Source organism: Lottia gigantea (genome assembly GCF_000327385.1).
Source record: "Lottia gigantea unplaced genomic scaffold LOTGIsca_13, whole genome shotgun sequence".
Lineage (NCBI taxonomy): Eukaryota > Metazoa > Mollusca > Gastropoda > Lottiidae > Lottia > Lottia gigantea.
The window spans coordinates 445,956-467,975 of NW_008707425.1; the positions used below are offsets into that span (position 1 = coordinate 445,956).

At 34.1% G+C, this 22,020-nt stretch overlaps 1 protein-coding gene across 1 annotated transcript; it reads right to left on the reverse strand.

Moving 5' to 3' along the window:
* Positions 1–454: 454 nt before the first annotated feature.
* On the reverse strand, positions 455–21,247 carry LOTGIDRAFT_111366 (hypothetical protein; the record flags this gene model as incomplete). The annotated part of the gene is made up of 5 exons (XM_009048871.1): positions 455–918; positions 6,115–6,249; positions 6,835–6,917; positions 8,044–8,270; positions 21,170–21,247. Coding segments are annotated over 5 exons (987 nt in total), but the record flags the coding sequence as incomplete, so codon positions are not given.
* Between the last annotated feature and the right edge of the window lie 773 nt (positions 21,248–22,020).

The window sequence follows — 22,020 nt, forward strand, 5'->3', positions numbered from 1 at the left end:
AGAAATACCCGTTTAAAAATGTAAAATTAATGTTTTAAAATATCAGCGATTGATACGTCATAATATACCTCTGACATTTTTTTAATGGTTCATTACGGAATTCTCTCGCTTCTGGCGAGGTTGTATCAAGGGCATCTAAATATAGGAAAGGGTTACACAAAGTGTATTGAAAACATTGCCTTGAATTATTTCTGTTTGACGTATACCTTGAAACAATAATTGTATGGAAACATCACAAATAAAGGACCCTAGTCGGACAGAACTATCATATTTATGGGGAAAATCCGAGACATGAATGATATTTGGTTTTTCTGATAGTGTATAGTTAGGTGGACTCCAGAAAAATTCCCTCCTAACTATACTCTATCAGAAAAACCAAGAATCATTCATGTCTCGGTTTTTTCCCACAAACCTGACATTTTGTGGTAATTTTATCCGAATATTCCAAGATGCGCTACAAGTATGGACGCTTTAAATTGGAATATACGAAATAAGCTCGCAGATCTATAAAAATATTTGACCAGAATGTAGTTGTTACCTGTAATTGCATTTTTTCTTCGCCTTCAGCAACAGCATTATATTTAGACGGCTTCTTGATTTGTCGTCGATCCAATACGTTGACTAGAGCAAATTCCAACAATACCACAAACACAAAGCTTAAACACGCGGCCATCCATACATCTATAGCTTTAATATAAGACACTTTGGGTAGAGAAGATACCGCCATAGATTTCTGTGTAGTCATAGTTAAAACTGTTAGAATGCCCAATGAAATCCTAGCCGGAACAGCGTCTACATTTAACCAGAAGGAAACCCAAGAAAGAAGCACAACTAACATGCTAGGTACATAAATCTGTATCATATAAAATCCAATGTTCCTTTGGAGGTAAAAGTCGACTGCAATACATGTGAAATTTCCTGAAGAAGAAGAAAAATACTATGAACACAACAATCAGAGTAAATGACTCCAGCATTAAAGCTTAGTCAAGGTAAATTTCTTGAGAACCGGCAAGTTAGCACATTAAATATTATTTGGGAGAAGTTTTCGAGCTTTTTGATGCATTTCGAAATGTCGATTACCACCTGTCTTCTATAGTTCCCGATATTCCAAAATAAGACTTATTCAGACAAATAATCACTTGCAATAAACTAGTCACAAATTGATAAGTGTTTTTCTTGAATTGCTGGAACCACAGACGTCGAACAGAAAATTGTACATATTAATAACAATAAGTGTTCTCTATACTCATGCAAGTGCTAGAGAAAAATACTGTTAAATCCCTGTCACACCAGGACGATGGTGTCGAGATATTTAAAGACCTTGTCTAACCCCTTGAAGACCCATAAATATTCAAAATTTTAAGAAGTAAAACTTGAAAGACCATAAATTCTTAGATTACACTTCCATATTTCAAAACATTCTGTTGCGAACTATTTAATTAAGTATTCGGCTGGTTATTAAGAATTCTGAAGAGTTACTACTTAAAGAGACCTTAGTGAGGTTTCGTAATCCAGGAAATACTATAAGATGGTCTTGCTGAATACAATTTCATTGTCACCGGTACCAATTAAGAAGAGTTATGTCGATCATTACCATAATTCTCACGTTTGTACACTACCAATATCGTACTACAATACTGTTGTTGTCAGTGTTGTTATTACTCGGAGAATAGAATATTGGTCGATCAGCACTAGGACAGGTTTAGATATATTGAGAAATTAATCAAGGGTATTATTGCTAGATTAACTGGGGCCAAATTGTTAATCACAAATCGATGATGTGATGAGAATGATATTAAAAGAGGAAACTGCATTATGGGTTGTTGACAGCATCGAATTTATTTCCCGATTTTTAGCTCCAATATGAATAAGTAGAAATATATCGTTTTATCGGTTTGCTGTTGCAAATTGTGACAAGGGAGAATTATAATTTTATTAACTTGAAAGGGATAATGTACAAAAAGTGTCGCTTTATCAACTTGCTAATCGAATTGTGACCATGAATGTTGTGTCAGAGCAGAAGGTGTGGCCTTATTTTATTTTACTACCAAGTGACCACGGGCTATTTAATGTACATAGACTGTGCCTCGATTTATTGTCCCATCCGAATCTCTTTATGGTTTTTCCATTAGGTACCTCCGCCGACATCATTAGCAATAAGAAACCGAATTGAACGGAACTATCTCAACCATGTCTTAGCGGTTTGACAGACAGAGAGTCAACTAGTTGAAATGTAAAAAGCAATTCCTTGGATGTTACATGTCAACCTCTGATTAAACACACAGAACAGTGGGATTAAAACCCTTTAATGTTATATTAAGATTACACGACCAACAAAATATTGCCCTGATATCAACACAATTGTTATAGAGAGAGACAAAGAGTAAAGTCTCTATCTTAACTTTCTGACACGAATTTTCTTCATTGATTTCTTTTATTACTAGAACTATGTTAGAAGAAAATGAGCTTAATCCAAATTCAATGCAGGTTTGTCTGCTTTTGAATCCCTTTGATCACTTCGCGAATCATCAATCAAATTATATTCTGGCAATACTTTGAATTTCAGCTTTAACTTCTGAAACTTGATTTTCAAATATCTTATGATTCATATTGATGTCTCAAATATGAGAATCACAATAACTGTCTCCTAATGAGATATTTCATCTACACCTACTCGGAATATATAATGCCACTGCGGGATAGGGGTTGTCAACTCTGAAAACTTTAAGTTTAGCTAGAGCCTTGTTTTTTTTTTTACATGACGTCAGTTGCAAATAGTGGCTCTGGGTTTTAAACTCGTTTGTAAAAGTCCTATGAACTTGAAGACGTCATCCTCACAATTCCAGTCAAAGCTGTAAAAGGGTACCGATAATTCGGGAAAGACCAATGCCAAGAGGTTTGGCCAAGGATCAGCTGGTAGAAAGGATCATTTATGAACTGTAAAATCTTTCTTTCTTTCCGAATAACTGATGTTGCATTTATAGACTCTTGTATTAGTGTTCAAGTAAACGAGGAAGGGTTCAGAGAGGCAGATCTAATATCTACTGTAAAAAGTTAGAAAATTGGTTAAACCATTTGATAAGATCTACCAAAGAAAATTACATGATTGATTTTATATCAATGTAAATTCCACTGAATTAAATCTCTGAAGACACTTGGACAAAAACTGGTATAATTTAACTGTCTTGTGTAGTTGTTGTCTGGAATGATTTATTAAAATTCTATGTCAACTTCTGTCAAAGAAGTGAGAATGAATTTTCTATGTGTCTATGTTGAGTGAAACATTTTAGATATTAAATCAAATTGTCATAAGAGTCTGGGCTCCGTTATTATCAGAATTCAACAAATTTTATCTCAATGGTTAATGGTTATTAAAATATACTTTATAAAAATGAAAATTTTTTGATTGAGTGTTTCAATGTTAACTTAAAGGGACAGAGGCAATATTTATTTTGACCAATCATATTTAAGTCTCAAAAAGAGGATGTAATTTTATAGCTAAGCCAATCAGTAATAGTGTTCACAGCTTACAATATTAACCGTCTTCAAATCCATGTGTGTCCAGAATTATGCGTGTTTGAAAGTAGAAAAGACGAGTCATATTTTTTAAAGACACTGCCATATATAGAAAAAAACCTATAGAAATTGGATAGGAAACCTAGTCTGAGATATTTTCAAAGTAATTATGTGATTTTCGTACATTTCTGGTACTTCTGAAGAATATTTATATATATTCAAAAATCAAAATGGTACACGTATACTTTTAAGGCATTTTACAAAGCAGATTTACTTTTGACGCAAGTTTGTAGTTTTTGCATACAGTAAGAACTGCCATGGGCTACGTTAGAAAATGAAATAGGCGTAAGACAACGCTTCGTTGGATTTGAAATCAGTGGCGTTTCTGGGAAACATCAGGTGAGGGGGCCAAGCTTGAACCACAAAATTTTCCATGGGGGCCACAGACTGTTCATTCACTATATAAAATGATGAAAACAAAAATGGAAGTGGGGGAGGGGCAAAGTCGGGCCAGCCTCTTTTCTGGGAGACAATGCCCCTCCTCCCTGCCCCTCCTCCCTGTAGAGACGCCACTGTATGGAATGCCAACCGTTACAAGCCGGGATATTCTTGCGAGACATGAAGAACTTTTGCAAATGTGCGTCATATCTCAGTGTAAACTATTTTACACTACGCTTTACTGAATCAGATCTACCTAAGAGATCTTTCTATGTCAGTCCTTCCGAACTGCATCACTGAGAAGAAAAAAAGTTCGAATCAGATATTAACGAATACCATTTACATAGATGGTTAGATTGAAATTAATAAATCCTCATGGACAGTAGAAAGCATATACCCATAACGTGTAACTTCAGCTGGTTTCTGCCTTCAATTTGTTAGTATTCATCTAATTTGTGCCTTTATCTAGTTTATGCTAAAAGTAATAATTGTATTATATAGTAAAGCTTATTCTATTCAAATTGTGTACACTCTTAAAGTTATTGTCAAGGATACTTAATTTTTAAATATATATAAATTTTCTTGATTGAATAATCTGATTTTCAGAATCATCTCAAGATTGTGTGAAAGTATATAGACGTCGAATAACCCCCTTGGAAAAATAATATATTTTATTAGCTAAGTGTAGCTCTCAGCTCTCAAGTGAAACCCGATTTGTCCTAATTTAAAATTCAAGAGATCTGTCATTAACTGGATCTGGAAAATTTCAGTAGCCATATTGTGCTCAATACGACGTAGGATTTGGAAATTTGAAATTGAAATTGAATTGGACTCAAGTCTACATTTTTTTTAAAATAAACTTTTTATGGATACAGTCAAAGACGGTCTACCAGCTGGATCTTGGTCAAACCTTTTGGCCTTGATCTTTCACGGATAATCCGTATCATTTACAGCTGTTGACTGGAATTATGAGTGAAGATGACTTTTCAAGATTTTTTCCCACGCCGATCAAGATTAAAACCCGCAACCACCATTAAGTTTGTTCGACGTAACTAACTGACTGGGCTACAGAACCTCGCCTACGAGATAAGCTTTTTACACGTCCAATAAGATAATATTTCCATTTGTACGACGAAACCAGACAAACGTAGAATTTTGTAAGGAAATTAATTTAGATTCCGAAATTGACAATTGAGAAAATTCTTTTGTTATAAATATTACTACGTCCTGACGTTTAATTAATCTGTGATATTTTCGGCGAATGAAGATTACTTATCAATATCACAAATGCAAATAAAAACTTTATAAGTTTTTTTTATAGAGTACTTAGATATTACCTTGGGCATTTGGGCCCTAGTTTTTATGCTGTGCCTACTTAATGGCAACGGAAATTAAGATATAGTGGATAGGCTATCCCATGATTATATTGGTGGGTATCTGGATTGGATAACCGTTACAAGCCGAGATCGCCGTATAGAACTGTCATAAAATTTGTAAAAACTCGAAGGTGGACATATCTTAATGCCAAGTATTATACTCAATCTTCTAAAATCAAATTCGCATAAAAAATTCTATTACTGTTTGACAATACAAAATATATTATTTGTCTTGGCAACCAGATGAAGTTTTTATTTTTCTTCTACTTTTAAGTAATTATGAATAAGTTTAAAACATTTATCTGAAGTATGAACGTTTCTAGAAACATTAAGCCTCCTAAGAATTGGAGTGTTTGAGTAAAAGAAAAAATGAATTTGTGAGTAATTTTCTAGTTTGTAAAACATATTAAGGTCACAGCCTTTTGAAAGTTCAAGCTTCCTTGACACGAAGTTGGCAAAATTTCTCTTCGCCGTGTCCAATCAGGCGCAAAACTCCATTCGTTAAATTTGAAATATCAATTGTTTGTACTACCTGACGTAACAAAATACAATTTGTTATAAATTTTATACAAAACACTCTAAAAAGGAAACCAGTCATGGTATGTCATCAGAGGAATGTTATTCTAGAAGATTTGGTTGGTTCAAATTGAAATGTAAGGGCCCTAGTTATTAGATAAAGGTAATTTCATATTACAATTACATGTTTTCACATAACTTGTAAATATGAAACAAATTCCGTCTTGCTCCCATAATTTTTTTTTTGTCAATTTTGAAAAGAACTCACCTTGATCTCTATCTTCAGAACAATTTTTATGCTGAATATTCTTTAACTCAAACTGAGGCAGTTCCATGAATTTATTTTGCCGGATGGGATCCTTCTCTCTCCAACTGAATTGTAAGCTGTTTGTGGAATAGGCAACTGAAAGGTAAAACTAACCCCCTTTTGTTTTCCGACATGATATGTTTTGTTTTAAATATTGTGTTTAAGGCAGTCGTTCTCAACCTCTTTCAGTCCCTACACCCCTCAGATCAATCATTTAAAGTCCTCACACCCCAAAACACCCAGGCTTTGTTGGCTGTTACATTACATCTATTGAAAAACATTTATCAGAAGTCCTTAAGCCTTATAGATAACAAAGAAAAATCCTTCTCCTACAATAGTTAGCTACACCCTCAGGGTGAACATACCCCGGGTTGAAGCAGACTGTTGAATCTTGCAAGCCCAAAATTTCGATTCCCAGTAATGGCCAAGTTGTCACCGTTGTGTAGATCACATATTATGGGATATGTATGGATTAACTATCTGGAGATAGTATGAGCGAAATTTGGAATGGTATGAATCGAGTCTGTTGAATGGCAATTACATAAGTTTCAATATGTTTTAAGCGAAATTCGCTGGCAATTACTAATAAAACCTTGGCTAAGATGTCATCACGATAAATTGAAATTTCCAAAACAGTCACATCTTTATTTGACAGAATTGATACTGGTGATTGTTACTTACAACTCTGAATGTAAAGAGAACAAACTTGTGCATCCATTGGATAACTTTGAAGCTGCATTGGACAAGTTGCTGTTAAGGATACTCTGAAAAGAAAATTCAAGTGTGACAATACGGCTTATTAATCACCTAGAATAAATGGTGTTTGTTTATCTCACTTTGATGTGACTTTATCGATTGTGTTTCCATTTAAATTAATTAGACGGAATGTACTTTCTATTTGAAATGAAAAGATGTTTTTTTTATGTTATTGTTTAGTTGTCTGTACATATCTATACTAATGAAACATGCTAGTATTTCGCATATCATTGAAATATAATAAGGATATATCACCATATGAATATCTCTTTCAAAATAAACATTCTTATCAAAATTGATTCAAAATAGGTTTTCTAGTCTCTGCGATAATGAAGTTGTAATTTAGTCTGATAGAATTTCACGAACCACTGATATCAGGTAGGAAACGGAATGAGGCAAATAGAAGCCATACTTGTTCACATACAGTCTGTATAATAAGACCTGTTCGAATCCTCTTAGAATCCGGAACGATTTCACTTCAAGGATGACATTAGTATGAATTACCCCAAGGCTTTTGACATTTTCTAAAGATTTTCCTTGTGTATAAAAAAATAAAGTTATATGAAGGACATGAATCGGAAAATGCTTGCTTATTTCTAGCTCTTAATAGATTGAGAAATAATAACAATGACCATAGTGATACGGTAGCCAAGTTGTCCTGGTGATTGACTTGTTCTTTTGTTATCATTTGGATTTATCCTTGGGTATTAATATACAATTTCAGTTTCGTACAAATTGTGCCTTCTAGACAGTTCAAGGGCAATAACTCATATCAAATATTTTTCGATTTGTCTGATATCAATAGGGTTCATCCTTTATCGTGTCCAAAAAAACATTTTCAAATAAAAAATTGAACGGGTTTTCAAGACGAAGGGCAATAGCTCATATCAAATATTGTTCTATTTGTCTGTTATTGAATCCTTAAGTAATATCAAAATCTGCGAAGAAACCACTCTCTATCGTGTCCACAACAACTTGTCAAGAACAAAAGCAATAACTGATTAAATATTTTTCGATTTGTCTGATTTTCCATAAGGTTCATTCTTTGGTGTTAACAAACACTCACGCAATATTTTTGGGTAGACAGACACGCATTAATGTGTGCGCGTATATAAACAATTATAACGAAAATACCTTAATCTGTAGACCACGCGACCATTGCTGTACAGATGTAACATTTTATTTGGTACTGTCACAGTGTGAAAGGAAGCTTTCTTTTCATTAGCAAAATATAAATCAGGAACCCAAACATCATCTATAAGCTTCGAATCCAGTTCTAAATAAGGAGCATCAATCAAACCGAAAAATTGAATTCTTGGGTCAACCCATTCTTGAATAACGAAGGCATTGATACTGAAATCCTGGAATACAAAACATTCAAATAAAATACTTCATAATACCGGTGCAGTTCTCTACATGTTTCTGGACTTGTTTCAATGTTCATTATAACTGAAAAATTGGACGGGTTCCTCATTTTCATGACCTAACGTACCTGAATCCATTTAAAGGGATATTATTTAGCTTAACCAATCAGTAATAGTGTTCACAGCTAACTGTCGAAATTGAGCTTCACATCCATGTTTAGTCAAAATTATCTGCGCTTAAAAGTTAGAAAGACGACTCGTCTTTTCTTGAAATGAAATGAATGGAGTTTTACGTCCTACTTTTCTGCACCATGTGGGCTAATGAAGACGGGCAACACCATGCAGGGTGCAATGAGGGAAATTTTGCCAGGACAGCGGCATTAGCCTGCTCTTTTTCGATTTCCAAATGTGGAGGGATCTTTAACGTGCACAGCCTGTAGCACACGGGGCCTCGGTTTATTGTCCCATCCGAACGACTAGACGCTTTTTCCATGTCAGCCCCTCGTACCTGCATCACTGACAGGGGGAAACCGGGTAGCCCCTCGTACCTGCATCACTGACAGGGGGAAACCGGGTTGAAAAATCCAAAGGTATTATCTCGAGCAAGCTTCTAACTCACTGAGCCACCGCGGCTCCCCGTCTTTTCTTGAGACTCTGCCGTATATAGATTGACATATATAGGAATAGAAAGTGAAATTCCTAGTTTGGGTTATTTTTGAAGGAATTATGCGATTTTAGTATTTCTATTCAAGACCTAAATCAACTGAAAATGGAGAATCTAATGCTCTAGTATCACAATATTTAGAGCAACGTCCATTGTATGATTTATCTCCTGCCTAATGTAAATCATAATATAATAAATGTAAATGCCAAACAAAATTTGTGTTATAATCAACAATGTAATCGAATAAAGACTTTATTATTACTATTGTTACTATAGCAATATTTTTCAGACTCGCATATATCACTTTTCAACTTCAAATGCTCCCAAAAATATGTACCAATTTAACGATTATTCAATTCTGGTTCGCCAAATTAGAGAAATGGACCAACGTCCGAATCGCACATAATTTCTTTTAAAATACTTCAAATTAGGAATTTTACTCACTTTTTCTATATATGTATTTTTTATATATCACAGACTATCTTAAATTGACGAATCGTCATTTTAACTTTCAAACTCAGATAATTCTGGACACACATGGATTTGAAGGCTCAAATTTAGACGGTGTTCTATGAACACTATTACTGATAAAAACAAAAATTCCGGTTACTGATACTAAAGTGTACTAAAGGTTTCATGCATTTTGCAAAAAAGAGTAACATTGTCACAAAAATATTCTGAAGGGAAAATCTTATCCTATTATCGAGTCGTTCAAGCAAACGTCTAACTAACCGAGCCATGTCAATTCCAAGTAAATACAGTATAAAACAAGGAAAACAACTCCTTGGTATAAAATCCATTTTAGACTTAAATATCTATCATCTATTATCATATCATCATGCCAAGAAATTCAACGGTTTTTTATCAATAAAACCCACGTGTTGAATGTCAAAAGTTATTTCTCTTTAAATTAATGAAGTCCTTATTGAATATTTCTTTTTAGGTCCCCAGGAAGAGAAAAGCACATCATTGACTTGTTTCGTGTCAATTTCATTTCTGTCTGTCTGTATCTCCGTTGTGTTCATGTTTAATTCTTGTGGGTAAAGATAATGAAATGAATCATAAGTTGTTCAGATAATGTTCTTTAAAATAAAATGATAACAGCTCAACTTATCAAGACTGTTTGTTATAGATAGTGACAGTACTATAAAAGGTGGCGTTAATATGATTCATTTTTACTTGGAATATTTGATAACGTTCAGGATAAAGAATAACAATTTGATAATGGTATACATGTAATTGAATTCCCAACGTCTGGTACAATGAAATGATGGTTAAAGTACTATATACTGAAGTCATATCTAGTTTACGTGTAACCCCCTGAGGAAGAAAGACGACTGCTGCGCGATATCCATGCGTAGAAAAAGCTCACCAGACAAGAAAAGATACGCCCACTGACAACTGTTTAATTTAGGGATGGATGGGCATAAGGTTCGCCTTATTTCCTGCTCCGCGATATCCGTGTGTAGAAAAAGGCTCACCAGACAAGAAAAGATACGCTAACTGACAATTGTGTTAATTTAAAGGTTGGATGGGCATAAGGTTCGCCTTATTTCCAAAACCCTTTGTTTTTTGTTATGACTGAACAAACTTTTAAAAGTTGGACAGCTGAGATGTCCACCATCACCGTAGTCATGGGTGGAACGGGCAAACAAATGTGTTCATATAAGTTCATCGTATGTGATTTTGCATGAAATTTGCTCTCTACGAAGAAATTTCAAAGTGCTCGAAAAAACAACAGAACTATGTTATTTCCAAAAGTTAAAATTTCTCTGAATTGTCTTATATCATTTGCACAAAAAAAACACATAAAAACCAAGATCGGAACCACGTCGGTTTCAACCCAAGTTTTGTTTAAAATAATCCAAAATCGAAAAAAACGTTATGATTTTCAACTTTTGACCAAACTTCCGTTCTGTTTTTAATCATAAATATTAATAATGTTTAATATAGCCACGTCAGTTAGGGTCTAACGACAGCCCTTTGGAACGTTCGCCAAATTAACCATTTGACTTATCAGATAAACACCGCGTTCAATAATGCTAGCGTGGAGAGGGTAGAAATTTTATTGGTTAAAGTAGACGTCATCGATTCAAAATTCTAATATGACGAACATTTAAGAGGGCTGTCGTTAGACCCTAACTGAAGTGACAAAAATAAAAGCTAATAATAAAAATAAAAACAGAGCAAAAGTAATAATAGAATGGAAAACGTTTTTGCGAATAAAGGTTGTCTTCTTTCAATTTCAAGAAATAAAGTCAATTCCAGCTCTAAGCAAGGCCAGATAAGATTAAACTTCAAGAACTGTGTTAAGCTTTATTGCTTTTTTTACCTGGAAAAGTAGATCGAAGGCAATGTTATTGTACAGAAATGCATTTCAGTTAATTCGATCACAGTTCCATTCGACTTTTGATAGTTATTAGCTATTTAGGCTATTGTAATTCAAATGTTTCTTTCGGGTAGTTTTGTATGTTAAAACAGGTTTCAAATAAAAAAAAAAGTATGGAATCAAAAAATATTATTCCTTTCGAAGCTGAAAGTCGATTTTGAAGCTAATTACAGATGGGAAATGAAATCGTTTTAAGGTCTATAGATGAGAAACGACCGATTTCTTAAAACTCTTTAACTATCGATGCTAAGCTAATTTAAATGTCTTTAGAAGCGACCAGAGGTTCGACAAACTTAAACTATTCCTTTTGAGACTGTTGATCTCTTTAGTCAGATTTAATTAGATTAGATACCATTAGTCTACATATTAATTCACATCAGCGTTCATGTATGCTATTTCTACATCTTGAACCTTATGGTCTATGTGAAAGTGACCCACATATCGACTTTGGGTTAATCTAACTAAGGTAATGTCTCTTTGGAGAGCCGACATATAATTCAAATATTTCGAAAAAGAAAACCTAATTTTCGTTACGTATCATTTTGGCAAATGAAATTAATACGAAGAGGCTTGAGACCTTTGTGGACTTTTTGTCATTAATTTCATTTTAAATTTTAAGTCTCTTTTTGGAAAACCAAGACATCTTATCAGAAAGATATATTATTTCATCTGCTCTCATACTGAAGTATTATTATTATAGATCGGCGAGAAGTAAGCTTCTCTCCACAGAAATAACCCAAGAAAATTTACTTTTTAACAATTTCTTTTTAACATTTCGATCATTCTTAAAAAGGGACAGATTTCTAGAATTTCACTATCTGTTTCTTGTTTCATGAGAGAGTCTACAGAAAAGACTAATCTACCTTTTTAATTTTAAAACAGCGGTAATTCTGGACACGTGTGGATCTGAAGACTCAAATTTCGGTAGTGAGCTAAACACACTATTACTGACATTGGTCGAACGGGTGTCCAACCTGTTCCTGCCATTCATGAAAATCATGCCACGTCCTTTAATACAACCACATTTATTGATTCTAAAGATGCATAATGTTTTAATCTAGAAATTCAATCAGTTCGTCAAATTCACTCTATCCGGCCTTTATTGATATCAAATTTACTGATTCGTTCTTTATCCTAGGCCTAATGTTAAGATCCTGTGGAGATCTGGCAGATCAAAAAGGCTCATTCGACGTCTTAATATATACCAGCCATGTCAACATGTGCCGTAATATTTTCTTATCCTTTAGAACATATTTCCTTCTCTAATTAATGAAGATTATTAAACAATGTTAAACAAATTAACCACAAAGAAAGTCCTGTATTCTGATTCTTCCTATTTCCGGCTCTGGTCGAGATTTTCAACCCGATTAGCTTAGTCAGTGATGCGGAGCGAAAGTTCATACATGACATATGGGTCTGGAGAAACAATAAACAGGCTTCTTGTGCTTCAGACTATGGACGATAAAGATAACTCGATAGTTGAAAATCGATGGAAAATACGCTAAGGTAAACATCCTGGCAAATATTCCTCATTGCCTAACACATCATGTCATTTCAATCACCATGTGTTGCTTAAAAAATCATGTCATTTCAGCCATTATAATTATGTTGCCTAACACATCATGTCTTTTCAATCATTATGTGTTGCCTAGTACGTCATATTACTTCAGCCATTATATGTTGCCTAACACATCTTGTCATTGCAATCATAATGTGTTGCCTAATACACCATTTCAATTAATCCATAATGTCTTACTAATTTCGCTGTATGAACATATTGCTAAACGTAAATTGCATTTTATTAACATTTGTGACATCACCACTTAAGTCAGAGACATTTAAAGACACTGGTACATTAATAATATTTGCCTTCTGAAACAACAGCCATGTAATTTGTGAAATCTACATATTTATTATATAAAGTGCTATTATAGCGTGTATTTGTATTTTAACAATTACGTAATTGCATATTATGCATGGTATCCAAAGTTAATACCCACTGGCGAAATTTTGTGCAGTATACTTGATATGATATATTGATATTCCATAATTCAATGTACTTTCTCATTCTTAGCCTTCACATATCAAAATGTACGCAGTTTAGAATAGAAATATCTTACGGAAGTCCATTTAAACTCCATTTTTGTTTCGACTTCCGGTCATAATATATTGGAATTGTTATGGTGTTTTAGCGGCCATTCACAACTTCTTACAACATTCGAGACACATCCCCAGATCGACATTGAGTCGACGAGCATTCAGTGTATACTGCCTGTATTTTGCCTTCATACACAAAAATTCAAGTATTCTGAAGAAATTATTTTAAAATTGCATCACTTAAACAAAATTGGCACACATTTTTCATTGTGTCTGCTTTATATTATTCCGCCTTATTCCCAAGAAGCGTGTCTTCAGTGTTATCTCTGTAAGGAAAGTAGATTTTATCATCCTATAATATTATCATCGTATGATTTTATTATCATGCAGGAGAGTTAATGTCCAGGAAACCAGAACTGCCATCATTGTCGACGGTAAAAGTAGGTCCATATTTTTAAAAAATAAGTTTCTCGTCCGGCGTTTAAGGCGACGTTAACATGCTCTGAGCCATTTCCCATCGCAGTAACAACACATAACCTGGTATGACGGGATCGTAACTGTATGCTTCCAAGTCTTTTTTGAATAATATAGGCAATACATGTACCTCTTTCATACATCACTGATGTCCAGTATTCCAATCTCATAAATTAGCGCAGGATCAGATTTGGATTTCTTTATTAATTGAATTTCATAGAGATATTGAAAAGGCCACATTGTGAATAGAACACTTTATAGCATTACAATGTCTAAAGCTTTTAAAACAACCAGCCAAGAATATCAAACATGCATTGGGATACACACGATGTTCTTCAGTATGATGTGTTTTTGGCGGTGGGATTGGATAGTGAACTCGTTTTACTATCGGTCGTGGGATCTTCAACAAGTTAGATAAACAAAAACGTATTTCTATTCTATCCACAGAATAATGACTTCTGTCTCCATTCATGGTTGTTGGAAATTAAATAAAACATATCTATTACATTCATGGGTCGACAAGTACAAGGTGAAATATAAATTCCCTCAAAGACTAGACATTATCACGGTCTAGTTAGTAAAGATGAAATTAACTAGAGCAGAATAGTCATTTATAGATTCCGAACCAATATATCACCGCCTTGAAAATAACTACAAGCAAATGAATGGCCGTTTTATCCTGTATAAATTTGGCATGTTTTTGTGAAGGCCTTTAACTATTGTCCATTGCAGCTTTAAAGGGAATTTTGTCGCTCAAATTCATACACCAAAATCTAGATAAAATGTGTCACTGAACTATCCGAAAGTTTTATCTTAAAGTATCTTGCTGTTAATTTTAGAACGCCAAAAAAAAAACAAAGTTAAAACAGTCATTGTCTGTACTTATTTTGGTTGTTGTTTGAAAACTAATGTACACATTTTAGCAAAATAAATGCAAACTATGTCTCCTTATTCTGAAGACTTCAACTAAAAAAATACTGAGCCATAATACAGCCAAACACTAAAACTAGATCAAAGTGCTTATTTAAAAATTACTACGGTCTGTTTTTAAACACCCCTATTTAAAACAAATGCAGGATGACTAAGAAGATACATAGAAGTAAAAGTATAATTTAGAAATCTTTACCATGTTTTTAATAATCAAATTTTATTGCATTCTACTCCTTTATGTATATATCCGAACAGCCAATGAAAAAGACTTCAACACTTAACATTTAAAATTAATTTGTTTTTGTGCTTGTCATCTCATTCTGATAAGGTTCAAATGCCACAAAATGACTAAAATTGAAATATTTTGCATAAACTTGTAATTTCATCGTTGAAGTCAACAATTGCAAATACTGAAATAACGTCTTAGAAAAGAAAGAAACCAAAAGCCATTAACGCATAGTGCCGTGGTTGGTAACGTGATTGATACGAGCAATAAATGCAATGACATATGATGATCAATATAACTGACTGAATGGACTGAATAATGTTATATACTGAGCCAAGAATGCAATGAGCTATGATGAAAAGATTTGGCCTTGACCAGGGGTATTGTATTGAGTACTTCGAAATCATGAGCATTAATATCAATTGATGTATATTTGTGATTATTACTGATTACTACATGGCGTATGTTGATTGAAACGTTTCACAACCTTACGATCAAGTATGCCATATTTCCTACAATAAAGGTCACCGTCATGGTTTTTTTTTTGCAACATATCACAGTTTGCCGGAAATATGTCCATATTTTCACGTGGTGATGTCTTTATCAGTGCTTAAACATTAAAAGGACGTCGACCAGGACTACATGTGTTTGTACACAAAGCCAATAAAACAAAACGTAGTAAGATATGGATTTAAAATGATAGTGAAGTAGTAATTATCGCAGTGAAGCATTTAATGCATCAGTATCGTAACTATCCCCCAAAGCCATGTTAATATCACTTGACAAATCGTTGGTAAAATTCATTCATTTCCGATCAGGATTGAACTTGACAGAGAGTGCCGCCGGAAATTGTCGAAAGGTACTTAGCATTTGTGAATGGAAATTTATTTCCTTTTTATTGAATTTTTTCATTTTTTTCGAAGAAAATAAATATCGTACATATGTTCTAATAGCCCGAAGCTGTACATAACAATACCAACCAACCAATCCAACGTAATTATATGCGAGTGCAACCAATCAGAAGTAATTATAAATACATCGGAGACATTATCAATCATAGCTAGAGAGTATGTTCGTATTTAAACTACTCTGTATTTCCCAAGACGTAATATACTGTGAATGGAAATGATTGAATAATCTAATTAACAGACTTTAGACTCAATCCACACGAGATTTTCAGATACATTATGTTTCCTTTTTAATTGTGTAATGTGAAGAATTTATGGAGACGCGAAGTGTGAAGTCGTTAAACTCTGAACCTAACTAAAAAAAACAACAGTAAATTCACTATTACAGTTGAAGCATGCTAAAGGTTTAATTCTAATCATTCAGTTGAGTCGCACCAACCAACCCAACCGAAAGTTAACAATTGCACGAAAATTGATCGGTGAGCGGAAACTAACGAATTTTGAGGATAAACGATAACATCGGCATTTCGAAATCAAAGTTTTTTTGATCAGCAAAAAGAATATATTTACTTGAGATTCATTCTTCAAAGATTTCCTCAACTGTGATCTGAGGTATGAAAATCCATGATTCATTAAGTTAATAATACCAGTTTACGATCAATTCTTTTCTGTGTGTTTGGTGCGATTGGAAGTAATCCTTACAGACTTTCGTGTGAACTCATCGACAATTTAAGTCGATTATACCTTTGCTAATTGGGTACAGGACATACAGAGTCCAACCATGAACAAGTTTTGATGCATCAAATATGACATGATAATTCCTGTAAAACCTTTGACTGAAGAACGTCTTTGATCACATCCACTACATGTCAAAAAGAATACTGAGCTTTAAGACAATTGAGCAACAAATGAGATTTTTTCGCATATGAATGTTGACGAGATAATGAAAAAATGGCGCAGTTAATTGATTTATTTACTGTTCTATTTACGTCAATTAATTTGCAAATCCAAGCAAAAAATGACACAATCGATCCTTGGTTAACGAGCCGGCTTAAAGAAGGATATCCTGCCATCATACAATCGAATTTTATTTTCATCTATGATAAATTTAAACCTATACCGAAATTGGTTAAGGCCGCGTTACACTGTACCGAAATTTAAATGAGACTCGCATTTCAGTGTCGTTATGATGAATGAACTAGTATGTGCGTAATTTTCGTACCATTTGCGTGAACATTACGTAAACAATGCCTACGGGCATGTAGACACTGCGCATGCAATACTTAACCTTTACATAAACACGAAGTACAATTACGTGTCAATGTATGCCAATTTGGGAAATTATCTGGTAGTGCATTGCGTATACAGTATGTGTTCAGTATGCGAACTAGCGTGAAATGAAAAATCAAGGACCCACTTGCATCCAAACCAAAGTTGTACTACGAATGACCAACTGTTGGGTATTAAACCGATCACACGACAGTGGAACCTAGCATTTGTCTTATCTATGGTCGATCTCGATCACTAAGATTTGGAAGCACGATTAGACGGATTCAATGCGATGCGGTTCGATGATCACGGTGGGCAATCTATGTGTCGATCGGACTAAACTGATAGCCATTGGATAACACATGGTATTCCTTCATGACTTTGTATCTATGGTTGCATGAATCCTTATTGTCTGATATCAAGTACACAAGAAACTCTGTCGTACAAAATTTGAATAGCCTAGAGTAAAATTTTGCTCAAAAATGAGTTTTCGTTCTTGAGCGCTGTGGTCGAATTATACTTAGGCCCGTATGCAGCGCTCTTACCTTGACTAAAGTCAAGTGGACCCGAGTCGAACTTTACAAAGTTAGGATTAAGGCTTTCATTTTCTACATTTGATAGCTTTCGTAAAGATCGACCGGTGCATACCTAAAGTTCGACTTAAGTCTAAGTTTAGGTCAAGTACGAACGCTGCATATGGCCTTAAGTTTCTTGCGCTTTTCCCGAATAAAATTGAATGATTTAAGGTCAGCAAAAATGCAGTTAGGGCAAATATTATTGCAACATTCATTTGTCTTGTGAAGAAAGAAAAAGGTTTTGTGAGAGCATGGTATACATCAAATGCGATTTTCTCCATTAAAGTTTTTGTTGGATATCAAATTTTTACTCAGACATCTCAACGATCCTCTTCATTTAAACAACCGTCAATTTGTTCTACTTCCTCAATCATTGCTTAGTATCATTGAATTGAACATTGAATTTCTTTTATCAAAATATTTCTGTTATTTGAATTGTGTAGTTTAAAGCCAGTTATCAGCATACCAATGCTTTGCGTTTCATGTATGGATAAAAAGAGACTTCACAGTGAAACAGACAGTGTACAATAGCTCTATTTAAAACTAATAGTAATATTTATGTCTCCCGCGCTTTGAAGCTTTGGAATGACGATCATTGGTATTCAAATATAATTAAGTGTTATTAGACATGATACGAAATTGTAGTCAAACGTCAGTTAAAATTCAATCAAGTATTACAGACAAATTACATGAAATAGATTGTATTGTGCATTGCTAGAGCTGTGTTTTTGTCTCATTGTCCGATTACACTGACATCATTAAGTTTATCATTGTTTAGGTTCTATTAATGCCAATATAACAACCAACGATTAAAGAATTCGATTAGGTAAAATAACGACCATCAAATTGAAGGAGATTTCAGTTAGGTGGGTAATAAATCATAATTCAAAATCGTAACCAAATAGATGATTTCAATCGGTTATTCACGATGGCGTCATTCAGTGACCAAAATAACGGTTTTAACATTGAAAAAGACGTAACGGTCTCGTGCATGACTCCTCAACTACTGACAAGGCTAATTAAAGTTCACGAATGAATCATATACATATTTCAAAAAACAATGTTACAGCCAAAGCTAGATGAAACTTTCCGAGTCAAATGTACACTTACAAAACGTCATTATTGCCATTACTTATTCTAAAGCTCATATTCCATACAAGGGAAAATTTTAATCAAATTTGACAATAGACAGTATTTGCTAAACTAAACTTCCATCAGCAATATTTATTAGTTGATATCTGAATTCATAGAAAAACTAAACGTGATTGTGGTCGGAAAGTCTGTAGATAATCAAATTTGATGAGATGTATTGATCTACAATATTTTGTAGGAACCCGCAGTGGCTCAGTGAGTTAGACGCTTGATCGCTAACCTGAAGGTCCAGAGTTCAATCTCGGCATAGGTCGAGATAATACCTTCGGATTTTTCAACCCGGTTTCCCCCTGTCATTGCACCCTCCATGAAAAGCAGGACATAAAACTCCATGCATTTCATTTTTACAATATTTTGTGCCCAGAAAAACCCAATGAGTTGCCAAAATCTTCTCACTTCACCTCCTTCAGTGAAAAACGAGCGGGAATTTAAATCAGTGTTGGAACCTACGCTTAATCTTAAACTTTAATCTTCAAAATCTACGAGACAAATTTGTGACGACAAGTTAAGTCGAGGCATTATCCTGCTAAAATTGATTTATAATGTATTAAGATTTTTAAGCCTATCTGTCTATTGGAACTGTAATTGAGATAAATCAAGTGAAATACATGTAGGCCTACGTGATATGATATCGAAGCACAATTTGTTTAATATTTTCAAATAGCCACATTTCAGACATCCTCAACACTGGCAAGAAGTTTCGAAGAGTCTCTCTTCCGAACGAGTCACGACTTCTTTAATAGGGGTCTGTAGACCACATCTTGGCCAAATTCAAACCATAAACAGTTCAGTTAATTTAGGTCGTTTGAGTTGTAATCAACACCATCCAACAACCGATCTAGATGAAACTAAGAATCTATGATGCGAACACTACAATAGTTGTAGTCCCATATGATTCCAATGTGACTAGATAGAATTGATGTGAACAGTAATTAGATTTTTCTCACGAAATAGGGATCTATAACGTGACACTACAATAGTTTTAAGTTTTCTCTTATCGCTTTCCATGAGACTAGGAAGAACTGATGTGAACATTACATTAGTTGTAATTATTAATTTCCATGGAACTAGGGATTCTTTAATATGAACATCACGTTAGTAAGGACACGTTGCCTCATCTGATTTTCACATGGCCAGGAAGGATTCATGTGAACACTAAAGTAGTTTACATGGAACTAGATATCTTTAATGTGAACATTACAGTAATTGTGACATGTTGCCGCGTCTGATTTCCTCGTGTTAGAATTGCTTGATGTGAACACAACAATAGTCGTAACATGTTTCCTTATCTTGATATTTACATGGCCAGAAAGGATTGATATGAACACCCCCGTTTGTACTTAGTTATTTCCATTTAAAAAAAATATCCTTAATGTGAACACTGCAATAATCGCAACATGTTGCTTCGTCTGAGACTCTTATGTGATATTTAGTGCTCTGTGATTTCTAAGTATAGTTGTACTCGGTACTTATAAGTCACGAGATGACCTCCCTATTGTCTGATGTAATACTGTCCGATTAATGGAATAAGGGTATCTAGTATAAATAATAGCAATTATACAAGCTCCAAGTCTGTAGCCCCATAATTATCTCACAAGATTGAATACATTCATATCCATTTATAGACAGAAAGATGATAGCTTGGTGAAGGCTTAAAAGACTACATGCATTTGAAAATTGATTCAATTAAGTTCATCTGAATTCTAGTAGTTTTCAGCCAAAAAACTAACAAACCAATATCCAATAAAATGATTAAAAAGAAATGGGGAATTGCTTTTAGAAAAGTTGAAATGTATGGAAAAGGTTAAAAAGAGTTATTAGCTTTTCCTACACTCTTGGATTAATGAGAAAGATTTAGCCGCGACAAATAGCTTATTTTATATAAAACTTTCAACGTGTCCTGTAGGCGCCTTTGATAACTTTTATGTTATGGCCTCAATGCTGCATTAATGGTAGACGAACGAGATATCATTAAGATCAGATTCTTGCTAACAATGACGAATTGTGGGATATTGTTTGCAAGGAGGCTGTCACATTTTTCTACTTTAGGTTTCGTTAGCCCTCTGTTCATCATTGTAATCAAGAAACATGACTTGATTGGTTATAAATAAGGTAATTAGAATGGTTCTTCGGTAGAAACTTGTTAGATTACAAAAAAAGGACAGAGTTATATAAATTAAATTACATTGCCTAGAATCCATTAAATACTTACCATTGTGGTTTCACTAATGGAATCAATGCTATTTATATACAATGCTACGTCTACGTTAGTGGCGGTTCCTGAAAGATTAAGAAATATTTTGTTTTAACTTGGTACATATAAATCAGTTTAAAATCTGCCACCCCTTCATTTAACATGTTATATATATAGAGAACGTCATCAATTCAACGTTATTGCCCAAGTTTCTTATTTATGAGCTTCTGCATCTGTTTTATTACCCATTTGCTTGTAATAGAATAGAATAGAATAGAATGATGGTTTAGAGTAGGCGAAAGTTAATAAAATTAGACATTATTAATCGGAATGCCTTGATTCTCAAACTAGATGAAAATGATGTACAAAAAACAACGGATATATCACGGTTCAGTAATAAAATCTAACTGTACCCATGGAAACCTAAGCTTATATAATGAAAATTAGCATACAACTGAAATTTGTCTCGAGTATCGCTATATCTGTTTTCAATAGTATATTGATATAATGCAGCAACAGTTTGCAAAGAAAATACATGTCAATTTCTCATCAAAAAGCAATTCAGTTAAGGAATAGATATTGTACAGAAACAAGGTTTTTCCACTTCAAGAACGCCCACTGTTAAGTGTCAATATGACGATGTGATTCAAAGCATCCGTTTCAGCCGACATGAGCGAAACCCAGGTTGGTATAACTTTGGATTGACCAAACGCACCAACTACCAGTGCAGAAACATACATATGAACCAACCCAATACTACCAGTGAGCGGGCCATGCAGGGGCTACAAAATTTTTCAGGTGGGGGGTGGGGCATTCTTTTACTATATAAAATGATAAAGAATTTCAAAGTTGGGGAGGGGGGAATTGCG